Genomic DNA, 17,046 nt, shown 5'->3' with positions numbered 1-17,046 from the left:
TTACATTTGATATTGAACCAATAGATGTCATGTGTATGGATCAATTATGGGCATCATCAAATTTGCAATTTTCATGGACTAGAATTGTTCAAATACTTGGTTTAGGAGCATTATTTTTTCATGGAACTTTGATTGCATTCCCATGATATTAACTTACCAATCACAGTGATCAAGACGGAGTTATGATTCTATTCGCGGTGCTAGAGGGACTGTTAGCTTAATGTCCAGAAGGGTTTTGAGTCACAAAATTCTAGAGTTATGAAAAAAAGTTATCTTCGATGACAAACTTTGTTGTTCACTATTATCTAGTCCAAAGAAGTTGGAAAAAATTGATGCAAATTAACTAGACGATCTAGAAAACTTGCAAGGTAATGATTATGTAGATGCATCAAAAGACTACATTGAGAGGCATTTAGGAAAATGAATAGTAGCTCTTCATGGAAGCATAGATCTGAAAATGATTTGGAGGCATTGTATGACAGCTCAAGCATACAAAATGAGGTAGATGGATACAAAGTTTTTGGAGCAAGATCTTGAAAGCATCGACCCGCTTGATCTTGAAAACGGCCATACATAGTGAGGATAAGGCTGCCATTCCAACAGTTGCTTCAACTGGTTAGAACATCAGGTTGATCATAATATTGCTTTGGAATAAAGAGAGTTTGCAAGGATGACAGTGATGCAGAAGTTTTCTCCTCTGATCACACTTTTGATGAAATAATTACATTCTTGATAGGCAACGAAACAGTTATTTGTGACCGATAAAGGATTGCCTCTATTTAAGTCCTCTTTGATACCATGGCTTTAAAATCATTGCCGAGGTCAAGAGGAGAGATGGCGGCTTATTACAAAAATGAATGTGTGAGGTGCACGATCAAAACACTGATTAAGGGTGATGATCGACAATGATAACGAAATGAATGAGAAAATGAGGAGAAGCGTTTTAAGCTTTTTGTAAAGCTTAGAAATAAGATTTATGCTTTAATCCCTTAAGGCTTTCGACTTCTCTAGAATGTTTAAGACCTTTTAAGCTTTATTGGAAGAACAAAATGATTGAAAAGCCCTAAGGCTTTTCAAAAGCCCAACTCAATGTAGTGCAAAGAAATCCTATATAAGGAGAGAGTGTGAAGGCTGAGAGGGGCCCTTGCCATCCCTTGAATGCAAATTTGTTTCTTGTGAGAAGTAAGTGGAGGGTCACTTGCAAATAAGTGAAGACTTGGAATGTAATTTGAAGAGTTCATGGACACAAGGTTTTCAATGTGTTGTAACAACCTTTGGCAAGGTATGAGGATTATTAGCAATTGTTTTTTTGAAGTTTGTGTTTGATGCCCTATCCAGAGTATACTGTTGAAGATTTTTGACCTACAAGAGGCATATTTGGTTGTTTGAGTTTGTGTGCTGGTTGTGTTGTGTTTATTAAACGTTGAAAATTATCATTGTGTAACATCAGTCAACAAAGTCATAACCAGCACTCCTTAACATCTCGTTATAAGGTTGTGAGAGAGGCTTGTCTTCGATCATTGCTCGCTTAACACCCACATTTATAGGAATGACATAGCCACCGCCCTTAATCCCCCCTCAAGCGATTCAAATTCTAGCAGGTACACTGGCTCTACCCACTTTAGGGTACCCACTACCTATCTTTAGCAGAAGTTCAAACGAAGATGCAAAGTTACACGCCAAAGACTTCCAAAAACTTATGTTTAACTATCAAGTTGACGAGGGATCACATCATTGATGTTCTTCAACATAACTTTGAAGGGTAATGCAGCCCAGTACTACTACCGATTTGTGGAAAATTCGATTGCCACTATGCAAGCATTCTACTCTACATTTCTTCGTAGAGAGTTCTCCCCCCAAAAAGGGGATCCAATATTGGCTACATGTCCTGATTGAGACTCGATAGGAATTCAATGAGTGTGAAAGTATACACCCAAAAGCTATGTGAAGTCTTTCATTGTTTGGGTAATACCATCCAATTACCCCTTGCCACTCAATTGTAATTCTTCTTAAGAGGGTTGGATTTCACGATCCAATAGCACTTGAGTCACACTACACTAAGTGATCTAGATGTGGCTATAATAGTAGTAGAGGGAATTGAGTTAAGAATTTGGGCTACCTATACAGTAAAGAGGACAAGCCCTCTCAATGATTGGGATGGTGCCAAATGCAGTACTAACAAGATACAACTCAATACTTGCACCACCCAATAATATCATAGGTCAAAGTCAAAGGACTTTAAATCAAGGGTTGCTTGAATTACCTGCACATGTAGGGCCCAACCAGGATCGATGACGTCTATGAGCAGCATGCAAGATCCTAACATAAACCAAGGGTTTGTGTAGCCACTAACCCCTTTATAGATCATGAAACCTAGTGTGGGGGTGGCCCTTGATGCCATTGGTTACAAATTCTTTGCATCAAATATTGTTAAGAAAGTTAAGGACATGATGAAACATTACATCAACATAATTATTGAACAATATTGGTAGATTGCTGTGGATATCAATTTCCTAAAGCATCAACAAAATGTGATGGGCACTAGGAAGCCAGATGATGCGGGTCCATCAAGATTTAGTTGTAAGTGGTGTGTTAGTCAACACTTCCCTCAAAGTTGTCCCAATGTTAAATGAGACATATGCGGGAAGTCCGACCACTTAGCCAACACTTATTGGAGCAAGATTAGTTTCCTTTAGCAAGGAAGTAGATAGCGAGGTCCTATTAATCACCAAGGACAAGAAAACAATCTTCAACAAGATGAGGGACCAAAGCAAGTTTTGTAGAGAGGAAAGCCGATTGTGGAAGAACCACCTAGTGGTAGTGGTGTAAGCTTTATTGAAGCAGTGTGTGTGTTAATGCCACTAATACTTCTGATTTACGAGCAATCACAAGAGGTAAAAAGGCCAAAGAGTGAGATAAAGATAATGCAAAATCTATTGAGACAATCCCTAAAGAAGATGATAAGGGCAAACAAATCCTTAGCCCCCCGTGACATATAAGGTGGTCCTTTGAAGGTTGTTGTTGATGGCAAAGCAGACCTAAATAAGAAGCTGATGAAGAAGAAAGTGAAGGCCAAGAAAGAGGCACCTTGGCCTATGAAGTGACCAAGAGAGTGAATGGTTTGGTGAGAGCTATTGCTACTAACTTTTAGGAATTTGATCCAACAAGTTCTTTTTGTGAGGTTAAGCCTAATGTTAACCTCCTGCACAACTAATTAAACTATCCCCAAGAGTGCATAGGGAGTTTAAGAAGATATTTCACATTGGATATATTGTCAAACCATTGGGTATAGCTCATGTTGGTGATGATTGGTTTGAGCATACTGAAAAACATTGCCCAAGGGTGCTAGTTTATATTGATGGTATATTGGTGGACCATGCCATTGTGGATACAGGATCCTTTGCTTGGAATTGATGGAGAGGTTGGGATTAGAGATCCAAAAAGATGACCCCACAATTCGAAGGATGGCTTGACTGTTTGAGACAACCAAAATGTTGAATTACTAAAGTCCATGTAATTGTTGCTAACATCGATTTAGGATCATTAGGTCTGCAAAAGGCAGCCAAGCTACCAAGTGAACTAGGGCAAAAGCATTATCAATGCATGTGAAATTCTAAAAATTGTGTGCTTAACATATTGTTTCTAGAGTTGATTAGAGTAGTCAAGATGAGAGCATTGTGAATCATTTGGCTTCCATTATCAGAGTAGCATGTGCCATGTAATAGAAGGGAAAATTTGTGGAATATGTGAATCATTTAGCTAATTGGCATCTTGACCACCAGAATTTCCCAAAGCTAGTGTGTTAATTTGATTGACCTACATCTTGACCACCAAAATTTCCCAAAGCTAGTGTGTTAATTTGATTGACCTACCTATCCAACTTATAAAGTCATTAAAACCTGGCTCATGCAAATTGTCAAGGTTAAAGGGTAGAAGACATATTATGAAAACTTTTGGATTGGTATTGTACTACTTTTTGATGCCTTGAAAGCATGCCACAAGAGTGCTTAAATAAAATAATTATAAATGATGCATAATGTAACTAAGAGAAAATTTGAAATATGTTAAACACATTTTAAATTAAGACACATTTTGCAACACAAGCAACAAGTGATTTCAAGTATATAGTCTTCATTTGCACATAGTACATAAATACCTTAAAATTTTAAATATGTTTTTAATAAGGATGCTTCATGTGTTCTAGATCACAAACATTGGATTGACTATAAGGTGGATGCCTTCCCTCCAAATATTAGCCAATAGAGTGGCCAAGAGCCACAATGGCATTGTTCTTAAAGGGTAGCTAGGATAGCTTGCAAGCCTACTAAACAATGGAGCTCGAAGTGAGAGCAAGATATCAGGTGAGACAGTAGCCGAGAGCCACATTAGCATTATTTTTATATGAAGATAAGAATAGATTGCAAGTTGAATGAGTGGTGGTGCTTGATTGCATTGGGACCCTCTTCATTGATGATGCTACCAAAGAAGAGGATCAACCATATGAACATAGGTGTCTAGTAAATGAGGCACCTAGCAAGACTTCAATCCCTAATCTCGTGCCTGTGGGCTTAAGTGAACCTCTAGGTCATCACATTTGGGACTATTAGAGCATACACTTAGAGATTTGAGTTCAAATTTAGATGTGGACACTTAGTGCACATATATTTTTGATAGATTTTCATGGACAAATGATACATACAAACAATACACCTATTAGGCTTATCCTAACATCATGAAAATGGAATTTCCCAAGGTGACTTAGTCAAATATTAACATGTTCGAAATTGAATGTCTAAGAAGATTGTCCATTTCAAGCTTGTTTATGTAACTATAAGTACCTCTTTAGGAGAAGCAAATCTATTCAGTATATTATTTGGAGCTTTGCTTTGGGGATGTCAAACGAACCAAAAAGCTCCAAGTCTATGTGGCACAATGAGAAAAAGTTTGATATTCTCCCGTCTTTTCCTAGAGAGAGAGAGAGAGAGAGAGAGATGAATTTATTTTTTAATTTGACATATGAAATGATATGATATTTAATGGTTGAACAAGCATGCAATGTGTACATATTTTGAAAACATCCACAAATGCACATAAACTATTAAAAAAAGAGCTAATTTTTTAAATTCAATACACGGGATGAGATAATAATTCTATTGGTCGAACATATCCTGGAATGTACACATGCTCTAAAATCACACACACACACACACACACACACACACACACACACACACACACACACACACACACACACACACACACACACACACAAGAAACCTCAAAATTATCTAGATGTTGCCTTCTTAAAGAGATAGTAGATGAAGTTGATGTTGAGGAGCAACTGCACACCTAGATGGAAGCATTAGTTGCAAAGGACCTGGATGTTGCTGAATTCAAAGCAGAGATAATGATTGAAGAGACCACTATAGAGGTTGATGAGCCATCTGACACTCCTTCAAGCCTTATCGTTTCATCTTTGCCTACTTTCCCAATTAAAGACAAGGAGTATATATTATTGTCGATCTCCAAATTCTTTTCAATTTGGGAGAAGATTATTGCTTGGCAGTTATTGGAGAGGCATCTGTAGATGCAAAAGGCATAGTGGATGCTGAAAATGAGTCCAAGGAGGACTTACTTAAATTAGATACTCAAATGTCTGATGATAAGTTTATAGATGCATCAAATGCTTTTTCCCTATGTTTAAGCAAGGTTAAAGATGTTGAGAGAGAGTTACAGGCTATTGACAAAGAGTTTGACCAATTTCAAGAGAAACTTGGAATCTCCAATTTCGGAAGGGAGGAGTTAGAATATGTAAAGGAGCTCAAGGATATCAAGGAGACATCAATTAGCTTACGGAATCCAAGCAAACTTGAGAGTGATGAAAATCAAATGGTAATGCATTCTTTTGTTTTTGTGGAACCACATACATATTTTTATTTTTTTCATTCTGATTGTTGCACACACGTGCAAACATATATGCACATGTATGTATATATACACACATGTATGCACATATACATACATGCTCATACAATCGTAAACATATATGAGAGAGAGAGAGAGAGAGAGAGAGAGAGAGAGAGAGAGAGAGAGAGAGAGAGAGAGAGAGAGAGAGAGAGAGAGAGAGAGAGAGAGAGAGAGAGAGAGAGTGGATACAATTACAAATATATGCACACACATATACAGACGCACACATCCATACAAAAACATAGACATGCAATGCATACACACATATGCATATACAACATGCATATAAATGAGATGAAGAAAGATGAGAGACAAGAGGAAAAAAAAGAAAGAAGAGAAAATAAAAATGATGAGCGCAAGAGAGAGAACATGCATTTATGAGATCCCATAATTAGACACACACGTATTCAACACACACATACATATATACATACATACACATATATATATACATGCACTCACGCACGCACGCACGCACGCACGCACACACACACACACACACACACACACACACACAAAACTTATTATTTCGAAGGACTTGAGGATGTCTCATGGCAACCTTTCATCACCTCCCAAAACCTTCTTTGTTTCTATATATATATATATTTTTCCTACCCCCCCAAGAAAAAAAAGTTAAGGAGACTCTCTCTCTCTCTCTCTCTCTCTCTCTCTCTCTCTAAGATAAATTTTTTTCCGCATATCCTCAATAGTTCCCCATCTCTTTCTCTCTCTCCCCTTCCTTGCCCCTCCCCCATGAAATATCGTACTATTATTATAATTAAATATCATCATGTAAATTATATTCGACCTATAATTGATATCCCTTAAGATACTGTACTCTTATGATAATTGAATATTACTAAGTAGATTATACTTGATGAATAATTAATACTTTTATTATGTGTGTGTGTGTGTAAATAATGATAATTAATATACATATAACATAAATATATACTAATTCAATAATATAAATATTAATTATAATTATCAATATGCTCATGTAATTGATTGCCTATCTATCATTAACTATTAAATATTATTATGTAAATTATACTTAATATATAGTTATTTATTATTTATATATATTTTAAATATTATTATATATAATATTTATTATTTATTATATATAATATTATGTAAATAAATAAATAAATAAATAAAATTACTATGTTACATATAATTATATCATATGTATTATTATTGATTAAATTAGTTCAATAATATACGTATTATTTATAATTATTAATAAATAGATAAATAAATTAATTAATAATAATTAGCTATTAACATATTAATTAATTGTTAATGAAAGATGTATAACATATGTATGTATAGTAATTATAAGTAGACTAATGTCTATAAGTATTATGCATTATGTATAAATTTTTATATATTGCTATAGTCTATAATATTGATTAATGTATTTTGATTTTAGCTAATTATTATGATGTTTAATTATCATTCATGTAGGTTAAAGTATATATTTATTATGCATTATATATAAACATTAATATATTGCTATAATCTATAATATTGATTAATTTATTTTAATTTTAACCAATTATTATTCATGTATTATTTATATTAATGATAATTGCAATATCTTTATTATTATTAATATTTTGATATACTTGTTAACATGTATAATGGTACAATAATGTAAGTGATTAGGTATTATTAATTAATTATTAATAAAAGATGTACAATTGTATTTTAGTTAACATATTATACTTATATAGTTATGCATATTTGTTATTAATTACTATTTGAGAGAGAGAGAGAGAGAGAGAGAGAGAGAGAGAGAGAGAGAGAGAGAGAGAGAGAGAAGAAGAAGAAGAAGAAGAAGAAGAAGAAGAAGAAGAAGAAGAAGAAGAAAGTATAGTTTATGGGTTGTCAAATTTATGTAATGCAGTATGCTCAATGTGTGAAGATAATATGTATGCCATGATAGGCTCAATGTGAATAGAAATCACCATTAAATGTGTTTTTCTTTGAGAAACTTTGAAAAATGGTCCTAAGGGTTATTTGGAGATAAAGTTTAAGATCGATCATATTAATGTTTTTCTTCCACTCCCCATATGTTAGCGAGTGCCAGACCCCCATATATAATTTTTAATGCATTCAAGATTATATTAGTCTAAGTTGCCAAAGCTTTAGAAGTTCGAATTATGTTCCTTAAATCAACTTGCCACAAACCCCCTTGCCACATAAAATGTGCTTTCAAACCTTGGAGCGTAGGGTTGAGAGGATCTAGGCGTGGAGTGTCTAGTATTGTATAGCTATCAGATGGTGCTTCATAAATAGGCTTTTTAGAACTCGCGGGTTGCATCTTGGAACATAGAATTTCCATCACATTGGCCCTTTGCTGAGAATGAGCTCAACCTACTTGTTCATGCATTTCTCAAGGAATGGACAAGTAAATTTTTTTTGGTGGAACATGTGGATTGCACCTTAGAACATCACATTCAAGCATGACATTTACCCTTTGCCAAGAATGACCTCAACCTATTGCTTCATGCTTGTGATAACTTTCTTGAAGCACAGATAAGCAGTTGTTTCTACACTCGCCGGCTGCAAGTTGGATGCAACTTGACATTGCCAATGACAAGCTTAGTCTATCGTTTTATGTGTGGGATAGGCTATATCAAACCTAAAGAGCATGAGCATTTAGCGTATTGCTTCGTGAGGGAGGTACATGAGCATTCAAATTTCATCGATAAGATAAGATAACACATGTTATGCCCCGTGAGAGCGGAACATAACATGCTTTTGTACTTGGCAAAGACAAAAGGAAGAGAGAGAGAATCGAGATGCGTTTGGATCAACTTGAAATGAAGCGAGGGAGGTGTTTTTTCTTGAAAATAGGGAAAAGGGAGCGCCTTTTAAAAAAACGAGAAAGAAAATGCGAAAGCGATTGGTTTGGAAGGGAATTAGGGTGGGTTCAGACTCGGCAGACAAAGGGGCGTCCCAAACGAAGTTGACCAATCAAATTTCAGCATCGACAAGTGAACGTTCACACACATGGTGGAAGCCCAAAAAAAGTAGGGGCTCTTTTTGACACGTCACGGTCAGGTGTTTGCTCTTCTCTTCCGGCCTGGCCAGCACGGATATATCTCTTTCGCGCCATGTCTTCTCTTTGGCGCCTTCCATCTTGCCTATGAAGCAAAAGCTTCAAGACTGCCATTGCAGTTCTTGAGCTCTCTCTCTCTCCGCTATATATATGTGCTTCTTCGATCACATCATCAAACTCTCGAGCTTCAATCTACAGGTACTCTCTCTCTCTCTCTCTCTCTCTCTCTCTCTCTCTCTCTGTGGCACAGAGATGTCAGGTGAATCTCTCCCTCTCTCCGCAGTGGCATGTAATCTTCATTGAAAATCGTGTTTGTCTCTTTTCTTTTCGTAATAGTTGGGTGCATCTCTGACTCTCTCTCTCTCTCTCTCCCCGCTATATATACGTGCTGCTTCGATCGCAAAACTCTCGAGCTTCAATCTACAGGTACTCTCTCTCTCTGTGGCACAATGATGTCGGGTGCATCTCTCCCTCTCTCCCCAGGTGTCGGGTGCATCTCTCCCTCTCTCCCCAATGGAAATCGTATTCGTCTCTTTTTTTTTCCGTAATAGTTGGGTGCATCTCTCTCTCTCTCTCTCTCTCTCTCTCAATGTGTGCACAATTTGACCAGAATTTGCTTGATTTCTCTCTCTCTCAATTAGGTGCATTATCTATCTGAATCGGTGCATCTCTCTGTCTCCACTCCCAAAGAGGCATGGTTGAACTAAAAAATTGGGTGTATCTGTGTCTCTCTATGCATTGGATCAATAAATCAAGTCTAGACATTGGATTTGTGTTGAAATTGGCCTAATTTTCGTTTTTTGCCATCATGCGAGCTTTTATCAGGCCTCTATTACGTCGAAGCACCTGCTCATCTCGCGTCACTTGGCATCATTGCTTAGCCAAAGGGATCACTCGGGTACGTTCAAAAAGAAAAGAAATTTGTAAAAGTACTGTTTTTAGTACCGAGCCTTGGTTTGTAGACGGATATTAGAACTCAATTTTGTAGCAAAACATTATTTAATTTGCAGCATTCATTGGTGTACATCAGAACTCAATTTTCATTTGTTGTAGCCTTCACACATGTGGTAGAAAGTGTGTGGAGCAGGATAAAATAAAAAAACAAAGTTAGGTACAATTTTGCTATTCTTTTCTCTATATATTTGTGAATGTCTGTCTGTAATCAAATGATTGTCTTATTTTGTAGGCTTGCAGCAATGGCTTTCCGCCAATATACGCAAGACTCTCAAGATGACATTGTCATGGAATCACAGCCACAAATCTCTTTGGATAGCCAAATCTCAAGTCCTTCAGGTTTGCTCCCAAACACATCGTATTATTTGCAGCATCTTCCACAAATGGGTATGCAATTCGGAATGCCTCCACATGGGTTTAGTGCTATGCTTAATGACAGCTCCTATTCTGAACACTTGCATTACACAACACCTCAAGCTACCAATATGCAAGGGGTTCAACCCTTCTCTACCCAAGGTCAGAATCTGGACCATCACGAGGCAAGTGTGCAATTACCTCAACGACCTCCAAACTCTCGAGGAACAAAGAAGCGTGTAGTGGCACCCAATAATGTGTCACTTACCCTTCCTCTCCCTAAGAAGAGCAAGACTAAGGGAAAGAAAGCCATGACCAATGACATAGACAATGAGGAGAATGGAGAAGAAAAAAAGAACAACTTTTGGAAGGATTTTTGGGTTGAGCAGCTAGTTCATGCTCGTGGTAGTATGAATGACCAGTTCAACAAGCCTCAAAAACAAGGTGTTGATCTTTGGGGAAAAATTGCCACACAGTTGGCTTCCATGTATTCTGATTTCGATAAGGACAGTGAGTCTTGCAGGAAGAAGTGGACCCGTGTGTATCAACAATACAAGCAAGATAAAGCACATAACACAATCTCGGGCAATGATAGGAAGATAACATGTAAGTGGTATGATGTAGTGGATGAGTACATGCATGGCCGAGCTCATGTCACATGCATCAGCCATGCTTCTTCCACCCAAGAAAACTTGAATGTAGAGGGAGAAGCATCCCTAGGGAATGTTGAAGGTAGTACATCTATAGAAAATGCACAAAAGATATTGGGATCTAATCGCACACGTCGCAAGCCTGCCGTTGATGACTATCTATCTGGAATGGTTAACACTGGACGAGAGCTGATCTCACAACTAAAAGATTCATCTGAGCGACGAGATGCAATAGAATCCCGCAAACTTGATATATTTCAAGCCATGCATGGTAGCATGGTGGCATTTCTAGAGCTAGCTAAGAAGCCTACTTAGTGTAGTAATGTTGAGTTGTAATGGGAGTTTGAAGATTAATTTTAATCTCATGTTGGTGTTCCAATCTCAACACTGTAAAATGACTCTATATGTGTCTTCAAAAATGCATATGTTGGTTTCAAAAGTATACTAACTTAAAATGTGTTTCAAATTTGTCTTTTAGGATTAGCATATGTGTATCTTCAAATTTGTCTTTTAGGATTAGCAAGTTTTGATTAGATTTTGTATATGCAGAGTCTATGGCATGTAGTAGAGAGATGGCTTTGTATTGTGCTTGGGTGATATCTGTTATGATGCTAGCCATGCTAGATTGTATATCGGAGGAAGTTGATGATATTGCAAAGGCATGGCTTTATGAGGCAAAAGTTGTTGCCAAGATGATGAAGGCAAAGACCCTAAATCATTGTCGAGGTCACCTTACTCGACGATGTTGGGCTTATCCACGCGCCCAAAATTTTTATCAAGCCACTTTAATGGGATCATACACAGCCCAAATGTTCAAGAAACGCCTTCGTGTTAGCAGGGATACATTCCACTATCTTTGTAACAAGTTGTCTGCTGTGTTTGGGAGGCAAAACACTCGCATGAGACAAGCCATACCACTTCAAACCCGTATTTGCATAGCTTTGCATAGGTTGGCAAGTGGAACTCCGCTCGAAGTTCTTGCAGATCTCTATGGATGTGGGAAAGGTACAGCATGTCACATAGTGCTACAATTTTGTGCAGCATTGGTAGCATCAGGATTGAAGGATACATATATACGTTGGCCAACACCGTTTCGAATGCAAAAGCTTTCCGAACAATTTGAAGCTATCAGAGGCATTCCCTTTGTGATTGGTGCCATTGATGGAACACATATCCCCATCATAGCACCTAAGGACAATGCAGCAGACTACTATAACAGAAAAGGTTTTCACTCTATTTTGTTACAATTGACAGTTGCACCTGATTGCACTGCTTGGGACTATGATGTAGGTTGGTGCGGGTCCATACATGACTCTGTGAACTTTGGCAACAGTGCACTTGGGATCCGATGCAACAAAGGTGACCTTGGCAAGTATTGCTTAGTAGGTGATTGTGCATACACAGCAAAACCATACATGCTAGTTCCTTTTAAAGGAAGCAAGGAAGGCTTGTCTAAGATGAAGTATTATTGGAATTTCATCCAGTCCAGTACACGGATGGCCGTTGAGAGGGCTTTTGGAATGCTGAAGGCAAGGTTTCGGATTCTCCTAAAACGCATAGACATGGATCTGCTTAATGTTCCTGACATTGTCACTGCATGTCTTGTGTTGCATAATATTTGCATACTACATGGTGACACCTTTGACATGGATTGGGTAAGGGATGCTGAAACAACCCTCAGGCAATCAGTAAACCTTGAGGTAGGGACCACAAGGACATCAACATCCACCTTATTTGAAGTTCGTGCAGTTCTACCAATGTCAGAAGCGGAGGTGGTCAATCGAGCACAAATTGAAGCGGATGATGTAGAGACCAACAATATGGGTAGAGGTACTGAACGCAGGGACAATTTGGCTCGAGTAATGTATAAGGAGCATTGTCGTAGAAACATCCAAATGGTTTTTGGTGATAGTGAAGATGAGCATCTAGGTGAAGACGAGTAATCTACAATATAAATCTACAGATTCAGATTCAACTTTGTACAAATCTGCTTAGCAATTTTTAAAAATATTCTCTGAAATTTATAATACTCTGTTACATGTTCATTTCTGTTCTTTTCTGTGTACTCTGTTATTCTGATCAAAATTAATGGTATATCAGTAGGATACCAATTGTAAGACACTACTAGGTCCTATACGCACAACTAAAGAGAAAGATAAGAGAACCTAGAGGCAAAAACAAGCCAACTCTCAACAGTCAGGCGGAGAGCGATTGGAGTTAGAGAATTTCAAATTTGTGGCTTTTTTCCACAGTAGTGATACAAGGGTTCCACTACCATAGAGGCTTTGTACAAAGAACTCATGATGCATGTTGAGGCAGCACATGCAACAGCAAAAGTGGCACACTTGGAGGTGCTGTCACTTTACATTGAATTTTAGTAGCCACTGAGATGTTGCAAGACAATTTGTAAATCCTTGGATTCAAGTTCCACTTTGGTTGCACCATTTTGGTTCAAATTTGGAACCAAGAATTGACATAATCAGGAAGCATGGCAGGTGGATTGATTGAGTGTATAGTAAGTGGGCAACAAATTGCAAGGGTTAGTAGATCACTGCAATAGATCTTTGCCTGGTCAGCAATCACCACATTTAAGGGCATGGCACCACATTAAATTTGACAAAACATGAGTTGGCTGATTCATTTATAAGTTATGACTTTTTTACTGTGTCCAAGAGTTTAAAATTGACAAGGCATTTTGTTTATTGTGACGTTGAATTTGTGATCAGGAAGTGATCAGGCATCGGTATGATTGTCAGGATGGAGCATTGTCTTGAGAATCATTTTGTCTTCTTCTCAACAAGATCTGATGTAGAGTGAGCTACAAGAGCATTAAATTTGACAAAACACGAGTTGGCTGATTCATTTATAAGTTATGACTTTTTTACTGTGTCCAAGAGTTTAAAAGTGGCAAGGCATTTTGTTTCTTGTGAGGTTGAATTTGTGATCAGGAAGTGATCAGGCATCGGGATGATTGTCATGATGGAGCATTGTCTTGAGAATCATCTTGTCTTCTTCTCAACAAGATCTGATGTAGAGTGAGCTACAAGAGTTGCAGCAGCAACAACAGTTATCAAGGCAGTGGAGGTTGCCCTAGGTAGGCAGTCACTGATGGTATGGTGATGAAGATGACGACAGTACTGAAGGTCAATGAGGTGATAAAATGTGGTGCCCTCTTGGCCCCCTTTAAAGAGTTTGGCTGGACTGATGAGGCAATAATACTGATGATGAATGAATTCTCAGTTTTGGCTGGTAGCAGCTGCTGTGTTTCAATGCTGATGATGAAGGGAATTCTTCGTTTGGCTGGTAGCAGCAGCTGTCTTTGGTCCAGCAGACATTTGTGTCTAGGTAGTGAGATGCTGCATGTTGCAGGCTGAACCTGTAGCATGGGCAGTAGCGAGCAATTTGGCCAGCAGACAGGTGCATTTAGGTAGTCAGATACTGCATGGCAGGCTGGAGTAGTAGCATGGACCGCAGGTAGTTGCCACAACAGTAGAAGCTGTGTTTTGGATGTCGAGAACAGCATCATGATCTGTAGCAGCAGAACAGTGTGTCATGGCAGCAGGAGCATTTTGGGTGCACAGAGCTGTAGGTAATGTCATGGCAGATCCAACATTAAGACTCGTTCACACACTTAGGCTCCAACATTCACAACAATCACCCCTTGAAATATTAAATAAAAATGAGGTAACAAGTTACAAATATCAATCTCAATGAAGGCATGTCCTGGCTTCCTCCAGGCTTGTGTCTGTTTACGAAGCTGTTTTAATTTGTCCACTTCTTTCCACATGCCAGCATCAGCATAAATATTTGACATCAAAACTATAGCAGAAGCATTTCTTGCATCTCGTAAGCTGATAGCATCAAAGCAGCGTCTTCCTACTTCTACATCACCATATATTTTGCAGCTACCTAGCAAAGATCTCCAGCCTACCATATTCTCCTGGAATCTCATGCTTTGAAGCAGTTTTTCAGCTTCATGCAAGCGACCTGAACAACCAAGAAGGTCAATCATGCAATTATAATGCTCAAGGTTTGGCCTGAACCCAAACTCATTTTCCATTGAACAGAAGCACTGATAAGCTTCCTCAATCAAACCCAAATGGCTACACACAGAAAGTAGGGAGACAAGGACAACACTGTCTGGGTTCAAGCCTTCTTGTCTCATCTGCTTAAAGTACCGCAGCGCTAAAATGTAATTCTTATGAAACGAATATCCTGCAATCCTTGCACTGCATGTGACAACATCATGCTTGAACAATGTTTCAAACACTCCATGAGCATCCTCCAAGCTTCCACATTCAGCATAAAGATTTATAAGGGCACTTCCAATCACTTGGTCAGTATGCAAGCCACTCTCAACAACACGTGTGAATAAGCTTGCCCTGATGCAGAGCACCTGAGAGACAGCAAGCCTTTAAGATGCTAGCACACGTAACAGCATTAGGTGTCACTCTAGACTGCTGCATCTGCTCAAAAAGTGTCAAAGCCTCCTGGCCATTGAATCCATATTGCACATATCCATATTGATCAAATGCTCTTCTTGCTTCAATGAGACTCTCACACTTAGCAAGCATGTCAATAAGGGCATTCCCAATAAGAAGATCAAACCTGCAGTGGCTGCAAAGGATGCCAACATGCATCATTCTGCCCTGATATAGACAACATGCCTTGAGTACACCAGCAACAGTAATGTTGTCTAAACCCATTCCCTCCTGTTTCATGTCTTGGAAAAGCTGAAGTGCCTCTTGGCTATACCCATGTTGAGCATATGCAGCAATCATTACAGTCCATGTCACTGCATCCCGCCTCAGCAACCGGCCAAATAAACTGCCCGCATCTTTGAGAGACTTAGACTTTGTGTACATGTCTAATAGAGAGTTTGCAATTACAACATCAGACTCAAGAATAGTTTCAATAATGTAGGCATGAATCAGCCTACCAACATCTAGAGCTGCTAAACTGGCAACATCTTTCAAAGTGCAAATGCATGTCACTTTGTCTGGTGTTCTTCCTTCTTGGTGCATCCGTTGAAAAAGTTGAATGCACTCTACAGAAAGCCCTTGCTGAACATAACCTGCGATAACTGCATTCCATGTTACAACACTTCTCACTGGCAACTTTCCAAACAAATATTCAGTGTCCTTGAGTTCTCCACATTTTGTATACATATCAATGAGACTGTTGTTCAGGGAAAGATCTGACTCTAATGCAGCTTCAAGAATGTAAGCATTTAGTTGTCTTCTCGTATCTGAGGCTGATGTCCTAGAACATGCCTTGAGAATGCTAAAGAGGGTGACATTATCAGCCTTCAAATCCTCCTTTTGCATTGTGCCCAAAAGAACTAGAACCTCATGGAGATACCCCACATTTGCATATCCAGCAATCATGGCATTCCATGTCACTATGTCGCGAATCTGATGGTTATTGAACAAGGTGTGGGCATCCTCAAGATTCCCACACTTAGCGTACATGTCAATAAGGGTACTCCTGACATAGATGTCAGACTCGAGACAGTTATTAACAATGTCAGTGTGGATGAGTTTACCAGAAGTAAGGAGCCTTGCCTTGGCACATGCTTTGAGGGCAGCGACAAAGAGATAGTCGTCCGGCACGACATTGAACTGCTGCATTTGAGAATAGAGCTTGACGGCCTCGTGGTTGTGGTCCGAGTTAGTGTGGGCAGAGATAACAGCATGCCAGACAAATGTGTTCGCTTTGGGGGCTTTGGTGAAGACCTCACTAGCCTCAGGTAATCTTCCGCATGCGGCAAACATTCGGATGAGGCGGCTTGCCAGAGAATCAGAGAGCGCGACATCGTTTGTACAGATCGACCAATAGATTCGCCTACCTTTGTAGAGGTCTTTTGATTTGGCACAGGCCTGCAGAAGGCGGCAGCACGCATCGACTGAAGTGTAGGAACCATTCTTATTCATAAGCCGGGACGATTCATTGCCATGGCACAGGAAACCTGTCGAAGCTCAAGCCAGCTAACATGTGAGAAGGATTCATAGTCGTAGGCTGCACATGTGCCGAATTGTGATGCGAGAGTAC

The 17,046-nt window shown here is 38.7% G+C and overlaps 1 protein-coding gene and 1 long non-coding RNA gene across 2 annotated transcripts; both read right to left on the bottom strand.

Annotated features, from left to right (window-relative positions):
- Positions 1 to 476: 476 nt before the first annotated feature.
- On the bottom strand, positions 477 to 5,464 carry LOC148038236 (uncharacterized). Its single transcript, XR_015690448.1, has 3 exons — positions 5,350 to 5,464; positions 4,839 to 4,965; positions 477 to 588 (listed from the first exon to the last, which is right to left on the bottom strand). It is a non-coding gene; the product is annotated as an uncharacterized LOC148038236 (long non-coding RNA).
- Positions 5,465 to 14,065: 8,601 nt separating this feature from the next.
- Positions 14,066 to 16,928, bottom strand: LOC148038235 (pentatricopeptide repeat-containing protein At2g33680-like). The gene is made up of 3 exons (XM_087675231.1): positions 15,427 to 16,928; positions 14,639 to 15,377; positions 14,066 to 14,524 (listed from the first exon to the last, which is right to left on the bottom strand). Exons 1-3 carry the CDS (start codon positions 16,926 to 16,928, stop codon positions 14,066 to 14,068), a joined length of 2,700 nt encoding a protein of 899 aa, XP_087531357.1.
- Positions 16,929 to 17,046: the final 118 nt, after the last annotated feature.

The sequence above is a fragment of the Lygodium microphyllum genome, chromosome 3 (genome assembly GCF_053477565.2).
Source record: "Lygodium microphyllum isolate KBCC chromosome 3, Lygodium_microphyllum_v1.1.10, whole genome shotgun sequence".
Taxonomy (NCBI): Eukaryota; Viridiplantae; Streptophyta; class Polypodiopsida; order Schizaeales; family Lygodiaceae; genus Lygodium; species Lygodium microphyllum.
Note: the sequence above shows the minus strand (reverse complement) of the source record. Positions and strands in the feature narration are given on the sequence as shown.